A 16,225-nucleotide genomic window follows, 5' to 3' on the forward strand; every position below is an offset into this window, starting at 1 on the left:
TGTATGGTCCTCGGACTCAAGCCTCTGGGGAAACCAACTACTTAGAACAAAATTACAAGTTTTGGACAGAACCAAGGCCTTGTATGGTCCTCGGACTCAAGCCTCTGGGGAAACCAACTACTTAGAAGAAAACTACAAGTTTGGACAGAACCAAGGCCTTGTATGGTCCTCGGACCCAAGCCTCTGGGGAAACCAACTACTTAGAAGAAAACTACAAGTTTTGGACAGAACCAAGGCCTTGTATGGTCCTCGGACTCAAGCCTCTGGGGAAATCAACTACTTAGAACAAAATTACAAGTTTTGGACAGAACCAAGGCCTTGTATGGTCCTCAGACTCAAGACTCTAGGGAAACCAACTACTTAGAACAAAATTACAAGTTTTGGACAGAACCAAGGCCTTGTATGGTCCTCGGACTCAAGCCTCTGGGGAAACCAACTACTTAGAAGAAAACTACAAGTTTTGGACAGAACCAAGGCCTTGTATGGTCCTCGGACTCAAGCCTCTGGGGAAACCAACTACTTAGAAGAAAACTACAAGTTTTGGACAGAACCAAGGCCTTGTATGATCCTCGAACTCAAGCCTCTGGGGAAACCAACTACTTAGAAGAAAACTACAAGTTTTGGACAGAACCAAGGCCTTGTATGGTCCTCGGACTCAAGCCTCTGGGGAAACCAACTACTTAGAAGAAAACTACAAGTTTTGGACAGAACCAAGTTCTTGTATGGTCCTCGGACTCAAGCCTCTAGGAAAACCAACTACTTATAAGAGACAATACGGGGTTTGGACACAACCTGGACGTTAGATGGCCTTTAGAATCTACCCCGAGAAAGAATTCCCCATTTGATAGTGGGGCTAATCCCAGGACTGCTTGGATTCCCCAGCCTACTCTCGGATTCTCAGTACCAAGGGAATTGGTGCAACTGCAATATAGGGTCATATGTTGTCAAAACACAGTTAAAGTCCCTCGCTGCTCGGCTACCCTCTCGGATGAAATATTTAGTATTTATCGTTTTCGGACGGTCGCTGCGCATGCATTACGGGGCATTAAGCCATTATCTCAATTGGTAAGGTTATGTTTCAAGGTTTCCTGTTTTAAGCATCACTAAAGGAAGATACATACATAGCGCACCCGTTCACAAAGTAGTTGCTGCCGAAAGGAAAAGTATTTACAAAGAAATAAATTCATCTTTTATTAAGACAAAGAAATAGTACAGCGTACAATGAAAAACTGGAATAAGTTTATACTAAAGCTAACTACATAGGCGAAAAGAAAGATACAAGAGAATAAAGAGAAAGCCGAGGAAGAAATGCAGAGGAGAGGTTGGCTGCTGTTCCAAGACGTTGTTCAAGGAAACCATTCCTCAACACTTTTACATGCCTATAACTCAGGCAGCCAAAGAGCCCAACTCGGGGCTTGCACCGTTGAAGAAAAGGCATAGAGAGCCCGACTTCGGGCTAGCGCAGCTGAAAAAATGGTGCAGGGAACCCAACTTGAGGCCAACACCGTTGAAGAAAAGGTGCAGGCAGCCGGAAGTTAATGGGCCTCCACGTAACCACGCCTGCGATATAGCAGACGGCGCTGATGGCGGAAAACTTTACTTCTGACGCACCAAGAATCTGGTGCGACCAGTACCTGCTTCGGATTTTGACTAAAAGAAGGAGAAATACCATTTCCCCCTTTGTCAAAACGGAAGATTTTCTTGAATCTGTGCCTCCCTTGCCTAGACCACGCTACCTTGAGTCTCGGAAGGACCCGGCGCCTCTGTGGCGGATGGAGTTCCTTTACCCTTGTCCGTGTCTCAAACATATTGCACAAAGGGCGTATAGCACTGAAGGTGAAAACTGTGATTATAGCTGAAGGGTTATGATTTTGAAGAGAATCGAAGGGTTTGTGTGTAAGGAAAATAACCTCTTATCCTACTTATATAAGAGGTAAAGTGGGGGCATTCAATTCACGCAGCTTTCCAAGGAATGCTACGGACAAGGTAGAGTTGGCTCAATTTCCAATGCCATTCGCAACCGTAGGATCTGAAGATCCTCGTGAAGACGCACCTTGAGTATTGAAGCGTCAAAGGACTCCACGTGAATGGGTAAAGGAATGCCTCTAATATGGCACGTCTCCCATGTAAATGGAAAAACACAAATCTTAGTAGAGTACAGAATCTGAACAAGCTATGATGTAAGCCCAACATTACCAAAACCCTCCTCCCCGACTAAAAGTCGGGCAGCAGGATTTTGAGAGGCTATTGTGGGGGCAGAGAATTCGCGGGCCAGGCCCACTCTGCATTAGGGCCCAAGGCCCAAACCGAGAAGAGCCATTGCCGAGGACGACCTCATGCTCGGCACCTCACGAAATGCCTGAAGAAAGGGGCAAACTGAATGTAGGGGCAGGGCAAGGGAAAAAGCTGCTAACTTCATAATACAAAACCTTGTATCTGACAAGTCCATACTCTAAACCATACCCTTTAACTTTCCCAACGACCCCAAACCACTCTAGGTATAGGTTGACAGGACAGGTCTGCACCCCAGAAAAGTGAAACTTACACGTGGACTCTAAAGGGGGAAACAAACACTAGTATAAAAGGAAAAACCCCCAGAAGAAAAAGAGGACTCCCTCCCCCGGTAAAAGGGAGAAAGGGAAGGATATAGGGCTCCTTGGACAGCGTCCGAGGACTTAAGTCCTACAACCCGTACTAATGGAGGGCTTAGCTAGTCAAGCCAAGCCCGCCCATATAAGAACTTCCATAGACGCCACGATTAAACCGTCCACCTGTGCCCAAGGTCATGCCTTTCAAGCTCACTCTCTACAAATCATATTGTTGGGGCCCTATGCATACGAGCCCAATGTCATTCTTGAGCTGTTAAATAAATCGTGTCCTTACAGATATAATTATGGTATATTTTTCTCCCAAAAAAAAAATAATTATGGTATATTGGTATTAGATAAGCGGTCCATAATTATGGTATTAGACTTTTCTTAAAAAAAAAAAAAAAAAAAAACCCAACATAAGTTATCTTAAGAGTATTTTTTTTCATAAAATAAGAGGGTATTTATTTTTTTCCTTTTCAATTATTAGTCATTAAGTCTCTGCAATTATTTCCCCCTCCAAAAAAAAAAAGTCTCTACAATTATTGTGCCATTAAATAACATATCATCTGACATAATTGACTGACATGTATCATTTAAACAAATTGAAACTTGCTACATAGCGTTATTATTCCATATCAGTACCTTGTAATTAATGACTATTTTGTTACATGTCTAGGTTATGTGCTTTAGTAAAAGTACATGTGTCATCATTGTGTGAATATTTACCAATTTTGGGATTCAACTTTTATAATATAATGATAATAATATTATAGATAGATAGCTTTTAGTTATGTTATTTGTTAAATGGTTATCATCTCCCTCAATATATTAATACCGCTGAATTTGTGTATTTTTGCTATATGTCAATTAGGAATTATAAGTTTATTTTGACAATGAACTTGCTTTATTTTCAGCTTTTTTTTTTCTCTTTTTTAACTTAAATGATTAATAAATACAATATTTATTATACTTGTTTATGCCATATTGTTTTCTAATAGCTTTATAAAAGTGTAAAGATATATTTGAAAAGTGTTTAAATTTCTTTAGATATCTTTCAATCAATTTATTTATTTATTTAGATAAATTTAATCTATTTTAGTATTTTAATTCATTATGATGTCATCACCATCTCACATCCAGTTGAAATTTTAGCCTACCTCAAAACTTTGAACCTTTCACTTTTTTCAATGGTTCAATGGTTCAACATTTAAACCATTAGTCGTATCCATTTATTTCATCTACCCTTTTTTTCTTTATTTCTTAACCCCACTTACAATAAAAAATGAAGATGAATGTGAAGAGCAATGATTAGGGGAGTCTAGTGGGGCACTTTCAAAAAATCCATTTACAGCATTTAGCATCCACATCCGGATCCTAAATCTCATCTTATTTTATCATCCCAAAAAGCTACTTTATCAATTATACCATACCATTTTACAATACATCCACCATCCCAAAATTCTATTATTTTACCATCTTATTAAAATATTATTTTTTTAATCTTTTTTTATTATTACTTTTCCAACTATCACCTTTTTTGTTTTCAAAATCAACTATTCTCCAGAACTGTGCACTATTAAAATAAAATTTTTTTGGATGGTATACTGCTACAGTGCGATCTCACATATGAGATCGCACTGTAGCAGTATGCCAAAAAATTTTGGCCGGTCCCAGGTTTAGCAATCCAATTGCTGGGGTAATTTGGGCCCAAATGCCAAATATACTTTACAATTTGGCATTTGAGAAGCCCACTGTTGATGCTCTTAAAACTTGTTGTAATTGGGTGAAATTTGGGTGACATAATGGAACCACATCAAGAACTTATACTTCGAGAACGGCATGTGATGAACCTCCACACAAAGTCAATCACCTGATAAAGAAGAAGACCTCAAATCAACCACGACCACCCAAGGAGGGTGGCTAAGGAAGCTCCGATAGTTAAATTAAAAAACCAATTAAAAAGATGAGGAATGAAAGAAATATAGTTTTTTTTTTTCCTCCTCTTTTTTGCTAAGGGGTTATTTGTAGAGCTTAAGAAATTTTTTTTGGGCATGAAACCTTATAGTAGACTTACTAACTAGTCTGACGCTTAGAAGTAAACCTCTCAGTTAGGTGTTCTTTCAGGTCGACTGAAAAGATGCATGTCAACGCAACAACTCGAAAAAGCTAAAATACAGACGGAAGGGACAAGACATCAAGATCAGTTATTGAAATAAGCAATTTACATCGACCCTTAAGATTTATAGTCAAGGACGGTAATTGAGATCCACCAAGGTCTTTAGACAATTTTGCATTTTGCTTTTAGATTGTAGGGTTGTCCCCCAACACTTATAATTATAATTCCATAAGATTGAAAGAAGATCATCCAACCAAGCTGCATTGGCATAAGTGCATAACTTAGTTAGCCCACCATGTTTGCATGACACAAGGTCTATTTGACAAAGTGGCCACTCGAAAGACAACGAGCTTGCATCTCAAAACAGTAATGAGCTTGACCGAAAGGGGAAGTTCTAGCTTGGGCCCAAGAGTGCTATTTGGATTCCACGACCACCATTTATGGGAATAAGTTAGGAAGGGCCTAGGGCTAGAAGGCTAGAACTATATTTCTAAAAAGAAACTAGCCCCTCCATTAACGATAATATTAACAAAACCTTTAAATGAAAATGGGAGTTATAATCAAGGAAAATGTCCAAAACCTAATTCCGGTTTGAGATGCATAATTCTTCTTGAATTTATTTTAAGGTGCATTCATCACTGATGGGAATGACGAGATCACATTACCCTGACGAGATCAACACTAGTGACGAGGTAAACCTTGACGACAAACGAGTCATCACCGACGAGGTAAAGAAAATCATTCAATAGCGCCAGTAGGTAACCTGGACAGTTACGAAACCAGCAAAGCAAACCGTTGGAGCCTAATAAAAGCCCCATAATTGGGCTGAAGGCGTTACAAGAAAGAGGCATTAACACCCCAACGGCTATTAGTCAAGCTCACATATATAAAGTCCTCACATTGACTGCAGAAGGTACATAGATACAAAAGCTCACTAAAAATACCTATTATCTTCTAATTCTGTGAATTGTTATATTGTTCTAACTTTGGCATCGGAGGCGCTGTGGCAGGCACCACACCGGTAACCACTTTACCTGTAGATAACCAGCTGCTGACAGGGAGTTCCGTTTGCCTACTGTGACTGACGAGTTTGCACCTCATCAGTTTGGCACCGTCTGTGGGAACGATATTTTCAGATTCATATTTGAGAGCGTAGTTCCCATCAACCCTCTACATTTAGATGGAATTCAACCCAGACTCAGCAGCCTTGGCCCAGCAAGTCCAGGCCCTTGCAGCCACCATTGAAGAACTCACCAAACAGAACCAGGAAATGAAGTTACGGTTTTAGCAAGTCCAACAGGCTCAACAGGAAGAGAATCGGTCCAAAGATAACTTGGAGGAAGAAGGGGATAGTCAACGGAGAGGAACCCCTCATAGACCAACTACTCCGGACGAGCAGAACTCGGACCTCCTTCGAGAAATGAGGAAGGAAATGGACGAGCTGAGGAGCGCCATTAAAGAAAAGACGGACCGAAGCGTGGACAAAATGGTAAGAGCTACGGATTCACCCTTCACCGCCGCGGTACTAGAATGCCCTGTGCCTTTAAAATTTCGCTTACCTCAGCTTGAGCCGTTCGACGGGCTAAAAGACCCCCAGGATCACCTTAATACCTTCAAGACGACTCTGGGACTTCAACAACCACCTGATGAGATACTGTGCCGTTCCTTCCCAACGACTCTCAAAGGAGCTGCAAGAGAATGGTTTACTAAGTTGCCAAACTCGTCCGTAGACAACTTCGATCAGCTGAGTAGCGCCTTCTTGCGCCACTTCATAGGAGGGCAACGCCCAAGGAGGCCAGTAGACTACTTACTCACCATAAAACAGGGGGAGAAGGAAACCCTGAGATCATATGTCAAACGATTCACCCGGGAAACTCTGGAGGTAGACGAAGCTGATGACAAGGTGCAGCTGACGACCTTTAAAGCAGGGCTGAGGTCCAGAGACCTCGTGGCCTCTCTCGCGAAGAACCCCCCGAAGACGATGGCGGAGATGCTCCTGAAGGCACAAAAATACATGAATGCGGAGGATACTCTAGCTGCCATAAAAGATACCGAGAAGCTAGGAGATAAGGCCAAGAGGGAAGACAACCGTAGGGGGTAAAAGAGAGATCGACCAGACCGTCGGAACAATGACGGGAACAGGAGGAAGGATGATAAGAGCCTACGGACGGTAAGATTTACTCCCCTGGTTATGTCTGTTGATAAAATTTTCACGCAGATCAAGGACGAGCATTATCTCAAATGGCCCAGGCCATTACACTCATCCCCTAATGTCCGGGACAAAAACAAGTATTGTCGGTTCCACAGAGACCATGGCCACCACACAGAGGATTGTAGAGATCTAAAGGAGCAAATAGAGGAGTTAATACGGAAAGGGAAGTTACAAAAGTATGTAAAGAAAGGAGAATATGGTAAGTTCAGGGACGACAATAAAACTCAGCATGAAGCCTTCTCTCGAGATGACGACCATACATCCCAGCCTCTACGCAAGGTGATCGGGGAGATAAACACAATCACAAAAGGACCATTCTCAAGAGGATCGTTCAGATCACTCAAAAAGGCATACCAGAGACAGGTGAACAGCGTCCACGCTGTACCTCCGTCAAAGCACGACGAACATACCAGGATATGTCTTTCAGCGAAGGAGACGCCGCGGGAGTGAAGCAGCCCCACAATGATCCCCTGGTCATAATGCTGAATATAGAAGGGTTTAATACCAAAAGAATCCTCGTTGATAACGGAAGCTCCGCGGACATCATTTACTTCCCAGCCTTCCAGCAGATGAGATTAGATCCAGAAAGACTTCGCCCTTTCGACTCTCCACTCGTTAGTTTCAGCGGAGACAGGGTCTACCCCAGAGGCATAGTAACGTTGACGGTGACTGCAGGGACCTATCCAGTACAATTGACAAAACAAGTAGACTTCCTAGTGGTAGATTATCCCTCATCCTACAATGTCATCATTGGGAGGCCCACCCTCAACAAGTGGAGGGCGGCGATGTCAACCTACTGTTTGAAGGTGAAATTCCCGACCAATAATGGCATTGGTGAAGTGAAGGGCGATCAAGTCCTGGCAAGAGAATGTTATCAAGCTGTCCTAGCTGGAAAAGAAAACCACACGTGGATGATTGAAGAAAAAGAGGAAGACGGGATAGAGGCCCTGGAAACAGTGGAATTGGTAGAAGGAAGTGTGAACAAGACGACCAAGATAGGGACGACGCTGAGCCCCGAGATGAGGACAAGACTCATAAGGTTCTTAAAGGAGAATCTAGATGTCTTTGCATGGAGTCACGAGGACATGCCGGGCATATCTCCAGAAGTCATCCAACACAGGCTGAATGTGGACCTAGAACGGAAGCCCGTCCAGCAACGACGGAGAACCTTCGCTCCAGAACGAGATCAAGCAGTTGCAGAGGAAGTTAACAAACTCTTGATAGCTGGATTCATCCGGGAAGTGTATTACCCTGAATGGCTCGCCAATGTCGTCCTGGTCAAGAAAGCGAACGGGAAATGGAGGATGTGCGTAGACTTCACCGACCTGAACAAGGCATGCCCAAAAGACAGCTTCCCTCTACTAAGAATAGACCAGCTCGTGGACTCCACTGCTGAGCATAAGTTACTGACGTTCATGGACGCCTTCTCAGGGTATAACCAGATAAAAATGGCTGAAGAAGACCAGGAGAAGACCGCCTTTATCACAAGTCAAGGACTCTACTGCTACAAGGTAATGCCTTTTGGGTTAAAAAATGCTGGAGCTACGTATCAGAGGCTCGTGAACAAAATGTTCAGCCAGCAGATTGGCAAAAACATGGAAGTATACGTGGACGATATGCTCGTCAAGAGCAAGGAAGAGCTTGCACATCTGGACGACTTGAAGGAAACTTTTGCAACCCTCAAAAAACACCAGATGAGGTTGAATCCAAGTAAGTGCGTTTTTGGGGTAGCCTCGAGGAAGTTCCTGGGATTCATGGTGTCCCAGAGAGGAATAGAAGCAAACCCAGAAAAAGTGCAAGCCATCATCGACATGGCCTCACCCAAGATCGTCAAGGACGTTCAAAAACTCACAGGAAGGATAGCGGCTTTAAACAGGTTCGTCTCTAGGGCTACAGACAAATGCCTCCCCTTTTTCAAAACCTTGAAGCAGGCTTTTGCCTGGACCAACGAGTGCGAGGTAGCGTTCTAAGAGCTAAAGCACTACCTGAGCAGCCCACCTCTCCTAAGCCCGTCCAAAGAAGGAGAAAACTTATACTTATACCTGGTAGTGTCAGCCTCGGCAGTAAGTGCAACTTTAATTGGAGAAGAAGGCAAGAAGCTACTCCCAGTTTACTACGTCAGCCAAGCTTTCCAAGGGGCTGAGTCCAGATACCCAAGGATCGAAAAGATTGTGTTTGCACTAATAGTGGCCTCGCGCAAGCTCAGGCAATATTTCCGGTCAAATCCTATTCTCGTAATGACGGACCAACCAATCAAGAAGTCGATGAACAAGCCAGAAGCAACAGGGAGAATGGTCCAGTGGGCAATTGAATTTAGTCAATTTGACATCGAGTACCATCCAAGAACAGCGATCAAGGCACAAGCTCTGGTGGACTTCATCGCAGAATTCACACTCCCTGACGAAGACAGGATTACCGATGAAGCAGATAAATTAATAATACAGACTAATAGTTCGTCAACCCAAAAGAAGGGGGGAGTAGGGGCCATCATAACCACCCCCGACGGAGAAGTGCTGAAATATGGGGTCCAACTAAAGTTCCCGACCACCAACAACGAAGCTGAATACGAAGGAATACTAACGGGACTGAGGCTTGGGAAAGCTCTTGGTGCCAAAAATTTGTTGATCCAAAGTGATTCGAAGCTAGTGATTGGACAGATCAAGGGAGAATACGAGGCAAAAGAAGAAAGGATGCAGAAGTACCTCAAGTTGGCAAGACAACTAGCTCAGGAATTCGATACAGTGGAGTTCATACAAATCCCAAGAAGTCAGAATATGGGGGCTGACGAAGTGTCAAAGCTAGCGTCATCAAAAGAAGAATGGACTAGCACGGACCTGGCGATGGAAGTCCAAAAACACCCTAGTATCGAGGAAGTTGCAACATTCACCATCCAGAGCACTGATACCTGGATGACGCCCATAATGTCCTTCCTCCAGGACGGGCACCTACCTCAAAACACTGAAGAAGCCAGAAAGATCAAGAAGAGGGCAGCCAGGTTCACGATCCTGAATGACGTCTTGTACAAGAGAGGCTTCTCTATGCCTTACTTGAAGTGCGTTGACGAGGAAGAGGCCAAATACATCTTGGAGGAAGTACACGGAGGAATTTGTGGTGACCATGCTGGCTCCAGATCCCTAGTAAACAAAGTGGTAAGGGTAGGATATTTTTGGCCAACCATGCAGGTGGACGCTGCTGAGATCGTCAGGAGGTGCAACAAATGCCAACGATACGGGAATGTGCAGCGGCTTCCAGCAGAGAAAATGACAACCATAGCTTCCTTATGGCCATTTGCACAATGGGGAATCGATATCGTCGGTCCTCTGTCCCAAGGTAAAGGTCAGGTAAAATTCCTTTTTGTTGCTATTAACTATTTTACAAAATGGGTTGAAGCAGAAGCCCTAGCAACGATCACTGAGGCTCGGATCTAGAACTTTGTGTGGAAGAACATAATCTGCAGGTTCGGGATTCCCTCGACGATCATATCAGACAATGGAAGGCAGTTCGACAATCAAGGCTTCAGGGAATTCTGCTCAAACCTTGGGATCAAGAATCAGTTCTCATCCCCAGGGTATCCTCAGGCAAATGGGCAGACGGAAGTGACGAACCGGACGCTACTCAAGATTATCAAGACCAGACTGAACGATGTGAAAGGTGCCTAGCCAGAAGAACTACCAAATGTCCTGTGGGCTTACAGAACCACCGCTAGAACCCCAATAGGAGAAACCCCCTTTAGGCTTACCTATGGTACAGAAGCAGTAATCCCAGTCGAAGTAGGGGTCACAAGCATCAGGCGTGGAACTTTCAACGAAGAGATCAATGACGACGAACTGCGACTCAACCTAGATTGTCTGGACGAAGTAAGAGTCAACGCATCCAGCAAGATGACGAAGTATCAAAAAAGGATGGCCGAATACTATGACAAAAGGGTCAAACTGAGACGCCTGGACATAGGTGACCTCGTCTTACGTAGGACCACCGTGGCAACTAAAGACCCTACCCAGGGAAAGCTGGGTCCTACGTGGGAAGGTCCCTACCGAGTCATTCACTACTCAAGACAAGGAAGTTATCACCTGAAAACCATGGACGGACAAAGGCTTCCTCGACCATGGAATATTGAGCATTTAAAAAAGTACCACCAGTAAATGTAATAGACAAAGGCAATTACTCCTGAATTCAATAAAAAATTCTTATTTCTTGATGTCTTTATGCAGACAGGTCCAGTCAATTGTAAGTCAAACTAACAAGAGTACACCTTGACGAGCGTATGTTACCGACGACAACACCAACAAATATGAGAAAAAGGCTAAGTGATAAGATTCCTCCAAGCCGGATGTAAATCACTGACGAATCCCTAAGTGACGAGATTCCTTAATGGGATGTGAGTCACCAAAAAAAAAGAGGGCTAAGTGATAAGATTCCGCCAAGACGGATGTAAATCACTGACGAAGCCCTAAGTGACGAGATTCCTTAATGGGATATGAGTCACCAAAAAAAAAAAAAGGGCTAAGTGATAAGATTCCGCCAAGACGGATGTAAATCACTGACAAAGCCGTAAGTGACGAGATTCCTTAATGGATGTAAGTCACCATAAAAAAAAAAAAAAAGAAAAAAAGAAAAAAAAAAAGGAAAGTGGCCAAGTGATAAGATTCCGCCAAGACGGATGTAAATCACTGACGAAACCCTAAGTGATAAGATTCCGCCGAGACGGATGTAAATCACTGGCAAAGTCCCACTGAACGAACTAAGGACACTGACGAACCCGCAAGGAAAAGAACAAAAAGAAGAAGAAGAAGGATAGAAACCCACAACAAGGATAAAAAATGACGAGCAAATCACAAGGAATTTGCACTAAGTACCAGCTAAATACAAGGTACGCTAAGAAGTTTATGCTAAATCACGCACATGTGCACAAACATAGACAGTAGTGTAACCACAAAAGCAGGTAAACATTAAATCATAGAGAAGCCCAAAAACATAGGGCAATTATCCTTGTTCTCTTAACAGGGCCAAAAGATATTGTTCTGAAAATTGAAATAAAAACAAAAAATATATGTACATCTCCAAAAAGGGCCCAAAACACAACGGGCAGATATGAAAGATAAAATCTCCTAAGTGTCAGGTTCGGCAGTAACATGATCGTCAACAGCAGGAGCGTTTTCAGCAACAGGAGCATCGTCAGCAGCAGGGGCATCGCCGTCAGGAACAGAAGACTGGGCAGCCTCGTCAGCAGCCATCACTTGATCTACCACCTCTAAATCCAGATTTAGCAGATCAACCCCTGTAGGGTACTTGACGAGGTACCGGCGGAGGAGTTCAAATCCCTTGAAAAACCAACTAAAAAGTACAGTGGAATACTCCTCCGTCTGCTGAAAGGCCTCGACGGACTTGGCAGCGATTGTCTTCAACTTCTCTTTGGCCGCCTGAAGCTGGTCATCCTTCTCCAGATTCAGCTGACGCTCAACCCTTAGGTCAGAATTTAGAGCCTTGACTTTCTCCTTCAAGGTGGCAGACTCGTCCATCGACTGTATAAGGTCCTTTTTCAAAGTTGAGTTCTCTTTCTCCAGAGCCTCCATCTTAGAAGTCAAAAAAGCCACCTTAGCCTCTTGAGTAAGACACTCAGAAGCCAGATGAAGGCTCTCCCCCAACACCTGATGAAGCATGATAAGAACGTCAGTAAAAAAAAAAAAAAAAAAAAAAGGAAAAAGAGGCCAAGGAAAAATGTATGAACAGCCTTACCTGCACAATCTTGTGGACATGCTGACTCGCGACCATGTTGATAGGTACCCCAGAAAAGACCTTAAGGTCCTCAACTTTCACAATGTTGTGTGCCCGCTCCACAGCCACACCCTCATCATCAAAGACGGACGAGCCTACTCTCTCCTTCTCTTTGTCCTTGGCTGACAGCCTCGGCCTCTTTGATGACGGAGTAGGGATCTCCTCGACGGAGGTAGCAGGCGAAGCTACTCGAGCTCCCTCTACTCCTGAGACGATTGGGGTAGCATCCACGGAAGGAACGGCGGAAGGACCCTTCCCCGTCACACAAACCACTTTCTTGCCGATACTAGCCAAGGGTTCGTCTTTTTTGGCCCTCATCTTGGCGTACATATCCTTATTGAATTTGGTCGTCATCTCTAAAAAAAAAAAAAAAAAAAAAAAAAAAAAGACTAAGAAATCCAAAGTACGCGATTGAAGGTCAGTATGGACGAAGTAAACACTTACTCTTCTTCTCCTCAATGCTGATGCTGCGCAAAACGTAGGGAGACGGATCCGGGCCCAAGCAGTAGAAAGCAAGTGTCCGGGGGTCAAGGAGATCATCACAACTCTCAATCGACTTGGAATATTCGATTGCCTTTTGAAGACATTCCTGGTATTTGCTCTTCAACTTGGGACGCTGTTTAACTGCAAAAGGAAGCGAATGAGTGGTTAATGACGACCAAACATGCAAGACAAAAAATAAACAGACGAGAAGGAACATAGACGCACCTAAGTTTGGGGTTCCCCACCAATGAAGTAACCTTGGGATATCACCCCAAGCCTCGCTGGAAGGGGTCTCAAAGTCATCCCCGGACACGAAAATGAAACGGGACTTCCAGTACCTGAATGACGAGGCTAGACCCTTAATGATTCTAGTCCTCCTCGTCCAAGGGACTAATTCGTAGTACCTATACTCTTTTGATTCTTTCAAACGATAAATATGGACGAGCTCACTCACTTTGATCATATCCTCGTTGGCAGCCAGCCAAATCTCCATACAATTAATGACTATCCTCCAAGAGTTCGGCATGAGCTGCCCGGGGGCAATGCCAAAATGATCCAATAGCTCCATCACCAAAGGATGGACGGGTAGCCTAAGTCCAGAGGTGAAAGCAACCTCGTAGAAGCACACTTCACCTGGGAAGAAATGGCAGGCCCGATCCTCAGGACCAGGCCGACGAACCCGGACCCGCGCAGGGAACTGGAACCTGTCCTTGAACCTGGCTACTGTATCAGCGTCCAGCCCACACTCTTCGTTGAGAGCGTAAAAAGCCCTAACCTGACGAGGGGTAGAAACGGCTGTATCACCCTCGACCGGGCCGCCGCTAGACGACAACCCAGTGTCTAACTCACTGGATCTCACCTCAGACATCCTCTTCGTCCCTCTCTCAAACCAAGCCAATGACCGACCTAAAATCGGAGATAACTCCCTTAAAACCACACTCAAACCACTACCTTCAAATAAATAGTCCCCAATCAAAGGAAAAAAGTCCCCAGAAACACCCAAAGTCGCCCCTAAGCGAGCAAAAAAGAAAGAAACTGAGGGGCAAGCTACCCAAACCTCAGAGGAATTAACCATGAAAAGGGATACCCAAACCTAAATGCCCAACATACCAAACATGAAAATAAAAAGACAAAAGGAGAAAAATCAGAGATTTATAAAGAGACTTTGAAGAAGAAATCTGAGAAATCGAAAAAGTAGCGTACCTTGAAGAACGAAACAGTCGAGGCCGGAGAAAGTCATCGCCGGAGTAAGGTCAGAGTCGCCGGAGCAGGATTGGGATGGTTGCAGAAACAAGCAAAGAAAAAAGGACAAACACTCGAAGCAGAAAAAGAAAGAAAAACCAAAGTGAAAAAAAAATGAAAGGTCTTTAAAACCAATAACCCAAGGAAACTGAAAACTAGCGGGAAATCCAATGGGTCATGCCATCAATACTCCCAATCAACCTATGCCACGTGGCCACTTCCCATACTGTGCCGCCATCACACATTAAATTCGGAACGAAACCCCAAGCGTCACAAACAATCCAGGAAAAGAAAATCTTCACCTTCTGTGGCCTTCATGACACGTCACTGACGACCACAGAACCTGGGGGGCAACTGATGGGAATGACGAGATCACATTACCCTGACGAGATCAACACTAGTGACGAGGTAAACCTTGACAACAAATGAGTCATCATCGACGAGGTAAAGAAAATCATTCAATAGCGCCAGCAGGTAACCTGGACAGTTGCGAAACCATCAAAACAGACCGTTGGAGCCTAATAAAAGCCCCATAATTGGGCTGAAGGCGTTACAAGAAAGAGGCATTAACACCCCAACGGCTATCAGTCAAGCTCACATATATAAAGTCCTCACATTGACAGCAGAAGGTACATAGATACAAAAGCTCACTAAAAATACCTATTATCTTCTAGTTCTGTGAATTGTCATATTGTTCTAACTTTGGCATCGGAGGCCCTGTGGCAGGCACCACACCGGTGACCACCTTACCTGTAGATAACCAGTTGTTGACAGGGAGTTCCGTCTGCCTACTGTGATTGACGAGTTTGCACCTCATCAATCACTAACCTGGAAATTATCACATCATAGTTGAGAGAAAGAAAAAAGAAAAAAAGAAGCACCAGTAAAAATAAAGGTAGTTTAGGTATTTTTACCAATGCTCTTGAGAGATTCACCATTTTATCATTGGTTCATTATTACCATCTTAATATGAAACAAAGTTGAAGATATATGTATTACAATATCGTCACTCCTTTTCTCGTGGTAGCAAAATAATTAACTACACTATTGAACTAATCCCATGAGATGAAAAAAGGGGGGAAAATCCATTTGGGACAAAAAAAACATGTTTGCAGTTTCCTAACTCACTGTTGTCTAGTGTGTAGCATATCATATGTTGTATGTATTTGATTTTGATGAATACCAAAAATTCTAGTAAAACAGCTCTCCTTCTACTACCCTTTCGTGAATATCAAAAGAAGAATGAGACAAGCAATAAATTCAAAATTAAGCAGTAATGTACTAAGCATCTTTGAAAAAGAATTATATATGTACTTGTGTGTGCCCGAGGACCGAGGATGAAGTTACAAGGTTGTAGCATTGGTGTAGGAATGCCCCGGGCCATGAGCTTGATGAAGAAAGTTGCCCGAGGAAGGGAACATACAAGTCAAAATACTCAATAGTGTTCTAAGTGGGAGTTGGAGCCTGAAGAGAAAGGAAGTCAGTGGGCATTAGGGAAGCTTTTAGCTTGGTATAGCCTGTTGCACTTGGTGGGTAACAGCTTTATCAGCCACATTGATGAGGAAGTGTCTTAAATAGTATAAGTAACAACTAAGCAAAGTCCTTCCACCAACTTTTTCAGATGTTAAAAATAACAAGTGTTATGAAAGAAAAGGGGTTAGGTGAGAATGGATGGTTAAGATATGATAAAAGAAGAAGTATATAAGAAAAGGAGGGAGCATTGAAAAAAGGGATTGAGACAAAAAAAGAAGAAAAGAGAAAGAAGAGTATTGAGAGAAGAGAGTGAATAGTATTACTTTTGTGTAA

At 43.5% G+C, this 16,225-nt stretch overlaps 1 protein-coding gene across 1 annotated transcript; it reads left to right on the top strand.

Moving 5' to 3' along the window:
* Positions 1-7,704: 7,704 nt before the first annotated feature.
* On the top strand, positions 7,705-11,061 carry LOC126696328 (uncharacterized). Its single transcript, XM_050393089.1, has 5 exons — positions 7,705-8,229; positions 8,362-8,629; positions 8,975-10,260; positions 10,377-10,570; positions 10,614-11,061. Exons 1-5 carry the CDS (start codon positions 7,705-7,707, stop codon positions 11,059-11,061), a joined length of 2,721 nt encoding a protein of 906 aa, XP_050249046.1.
* The last annotated feature ends 5,164 nt before the right edge of the window (positions 11,062-16,225 follow it).

The sequence above is a fragment of the Quercus robur genome, chromosome 2, assembly GCF_932294415.1.
Source record: "Quercus robur chromosome 2, dhQueRobu3.1, whole genome shotgun sequence".
NCBI lineage: Eukaryota > Viridiplantae > Streptophyta > Magnoliopsida > Fagales > Fagaceae > Quercus > Quercus robur.

Coding starts and splice junctions, on each gene's coding strand:
- LOC126696328 (XM_050393089.1), top strand. CDS start 7,705: ATGTCAACCTACTGTTTGAAGGTGAAATTCCCGACCAATAATGGCATT. Junction 10,261..10,376: donor TGTCCCAAGGTAAAGGTCAG/GTAAAATTCCTT, acceptor CATAATCTGCAG/GTTCGGGATTCCCTCGACGA. Junction 10,571..10,613: donor CAGACTGAACGATGTGAAAG/GTGCCTAGCCAG, acceptor GTGGGCTTACAG/AACCACCGCTAGAACCCCAA.